This window comes from Apis dorsata, unplaced genomic scaffold (assembly GCF_000469605.1).
Source record: "Apis dorsata unplaced genomic scaffold, Apis dorsata 1.3 scaffold_73, whole genome shotgun sequence".
Lineage (NCBI taxonomy): Eukaryota > Metazoa > Arthropoda > Insecta > Hymenoptera > Apidae > Apis > Apis dorsata.
Window position 1 is genome coordinate 119,191 of NW_006263371.1, and position 2,786 is coordinate 121,976.

The 2,786-nt window shown below is 34.1% G+C and overlaps 1 protein-coding gene across 1 annotated transcript in view; it reads left to right on the forward strand.

Moving 5' to 3' along the window:
• Positions 1 to 1,323, forward strand: part of LOC102676852 — a gene marked incomplete at its 3' end in the record, with an annotated part of 4,202 nt that extends 2,879 nt beyond the window's left edge. Inside the window, exon 3 of the mRNA XM_031515479.1 lies at positions 949 to 1,323. Coding sequence (XP_031371339.1) covers positions 949 to 1,323 — 375 coding nt within the window. The remainder of the gene's footprint in view (positions 1 to 948) is intronic.
• Between the last annotated feature and the right edge of the window lie 1,463 nt (positions 1,324 to 2,786).

The window sequence follows — 2,786 nt, forward strand, 5'->3', positions numbered from 1 at the left end:
GAAATATCTTTCATCGATTCAATTTAACCGGTGTAAATTTTAACACTGGCGATAGATGGAAAATGATCAGTTTCCAGTGATCCCAGCTTCTAAGTGAAATAGCCGATGGTTCATTTTTCGAGGAGAAACGAGCATTGAAAATAAGATAGGGGCATCGTAGGGGATTAATTAGTTTGTCGCGTTGAATATTCGTCGACGTGCAGTTTGGAGAAAATGGGGAACCTGTCTGCGGGTAACTAACAGCTAAAATATTAGGTTATTACACGATTCCGTGATCCAGCGTCACCGTGGACCCTTGTCGCGCGAATTATTCGAGAAAATTAGATCACCCATCTCCACCTATCCCCATTAATAATTTCTTATGCCAACGGATCGGATTTTTCGTAAGCTCGTAGCCAAATACCTCCGCCCCTTCACGAAGATGGACTTTATGCAAATGAGATAAGAAGTAACGAACTTTACTATTTCTCTGGTTTCCTCTCTTAATTTTTATTTTATTCTTTTTAATTTTCGAGAATAATGTATTGTGCTCAACTAAACATTATTTTTTATTTTTTCGTTCCTTCTTGTTTTATCATAAAGGGAAGAGATGTATTTTCGTTCTCCATTTTAATTTTGTTTCCTTCGTTTCTCTCTTTGATTCTTCGAAATATTTGGAGAAGAATATCTCTTTTAAAAAATAGAAAAAAAAAAAGAAATCGAGTCACTTGTTAGATCTAATAGCATAATATTTAGACTGCGAATATTTAGACTTAAATTTAAATTAAATTTAAATTAAAAATTTAAATTAGTTAAATTTTGATTAAACAAATTGAAGCGACGAATCGAACAATTTAGATAAACATTCGCAGTCGAACGGTAAAATAATAAGAGACTAACACACGAGAAATAAGAGGCAGGGCTAGAAAGCCCGTGTCCAGTTAATTTTAAATACCTGGCTGTCCGCAGTATGGTACAACTCAAAGTAAAAATTTGATGACCAAATCGTTCTGGAGGCTACGCTCTATTACGATATTCTCTCCTCGATTGGCGGTTGCGGAGTTAAGGATGCAACAACCGTTCATCCCGTATCAGAGAAACGTGTTGGACATGGTGGAGGAAACATTCCCGCGGAAAGAGGATGTCATGTTCAGGGAGAGGCTGATGGAAAAGAAGGCTGAGCTCGATGACGAAGATAATGTTAACAACCCGACATCCGAAAGAAACGTGAACGACAAAGGGGTTGAAACGAAATTGGAAGAGTTGGAAGAGATGGAAGGGATGAGCGATGAAACTAAGGAGAATATTGAGGGGGAAGGGCCCGAGGAAGAGAAAGAGGAGAAGGATGAGGAGGAGAAAGAGGAGAAGGAGGAGGAAGAGAAAGAGGAGAAGGAGGAGGAAGAGAAAGAGGAAGAGAAAGAGGAAGAGGAACAGGAACAGGAAGAGGAAGAGAAGGATGATACCGAGCAAAACATCTGACGATTGAATACAAAAATTTCGTGGCAAAAAGCAGAAACGATCGATTAATGAAAAATTCCTCCAAATGTGTATATTACTTCACTGCTTGAAAATTGTCAGTGTATTTTTCAAATACAATATCCAAACTGCTATTTTGTTTTAATTCAATTCTCGAATCTAATTTTCCTTCTTCTTTTTTTTTTTTTTTTATTCGTATTTATCGAAATAAATTATCGAAAATTTGAATCCATATTTGCTGCTCGAGGAAAATTTAACGAAAAAAAAGAAAAAAATAGGAAATTGCACGATGCAATTCGGAATAGATTAAGTTGATCAATGGGTGAATGGGTGGCACGCAAGGATTTATTGGAGTAAATTACGTGCCTTATGAGATTCGTACTTGTGCAAATGACACACATTATTAATTGTACATTGTTATGAAAATTTATCACTATATCACTTGTTAAATTGCAATTACGGGAAATTGTAAACAAAAACGAAAAATGGCGATGTAAATTGCACCACATCAACTTAAACGATGAGTGGGATACGCTAGGATTTATTCGAGTAACAATTTTTAATGAATTGTGCACTCCAGTTTTGAAAACACTTTTTTTTTTTTTTTCAAATTACGCGATAAAATACCAGGAAATGTTTGAAATTTTTATCACTTTTCATTTTCAGATTGTTTGATGAGAATAATATTGATCTATAATTTTTTTTTTTTTATTTTAAACAATTCCAATCTCCAATTTCAAAATTGGAACGAAATGGTAATCAGAATTAGAATATGCTCAAATTATTGAAATCGTCAATTTATTTATTTATCAAATTCGCAATAAATGTACTTCTTAATGGTATTCCTTAATTCTCAAAGAATAATTATCAAATCAAAAAAAAAAAAAAATATATATATATTTTCAACAATTATCAACACTCGTTCTTTTCTCAAATTTTATCAGTTTATATTTTCGTCGAATAATAATAAAAATTTTAATTCAGAATTATATAATTATGATCCATAATAATCGCTTTCGATCCATAATAATCGCGTGTTCGTGAAACGTCAATTTTCGATTGCCTCGAGCTTTGTCAATTTGCAAGATTAAATTTTAATCAATGTCAAATTTTCACCCGTTTCTGAATCAAATTTTCAATGGGCTCGATCAATCGTTAACACACCGTGATAAATTCTGATAAATTCTGTCTCGTCTCTCCCTCCTCCTCTCCCTTAGGAAATCGAACACCACTCAAATGGAGGAAGAGGAAGAGGAGGAGGAGGAGGAGGAGCCACGAGATGCCTCCTTTGTAAACCTTTCTCCTCAATAAAAAAAAAAAAAAAAAAAAAA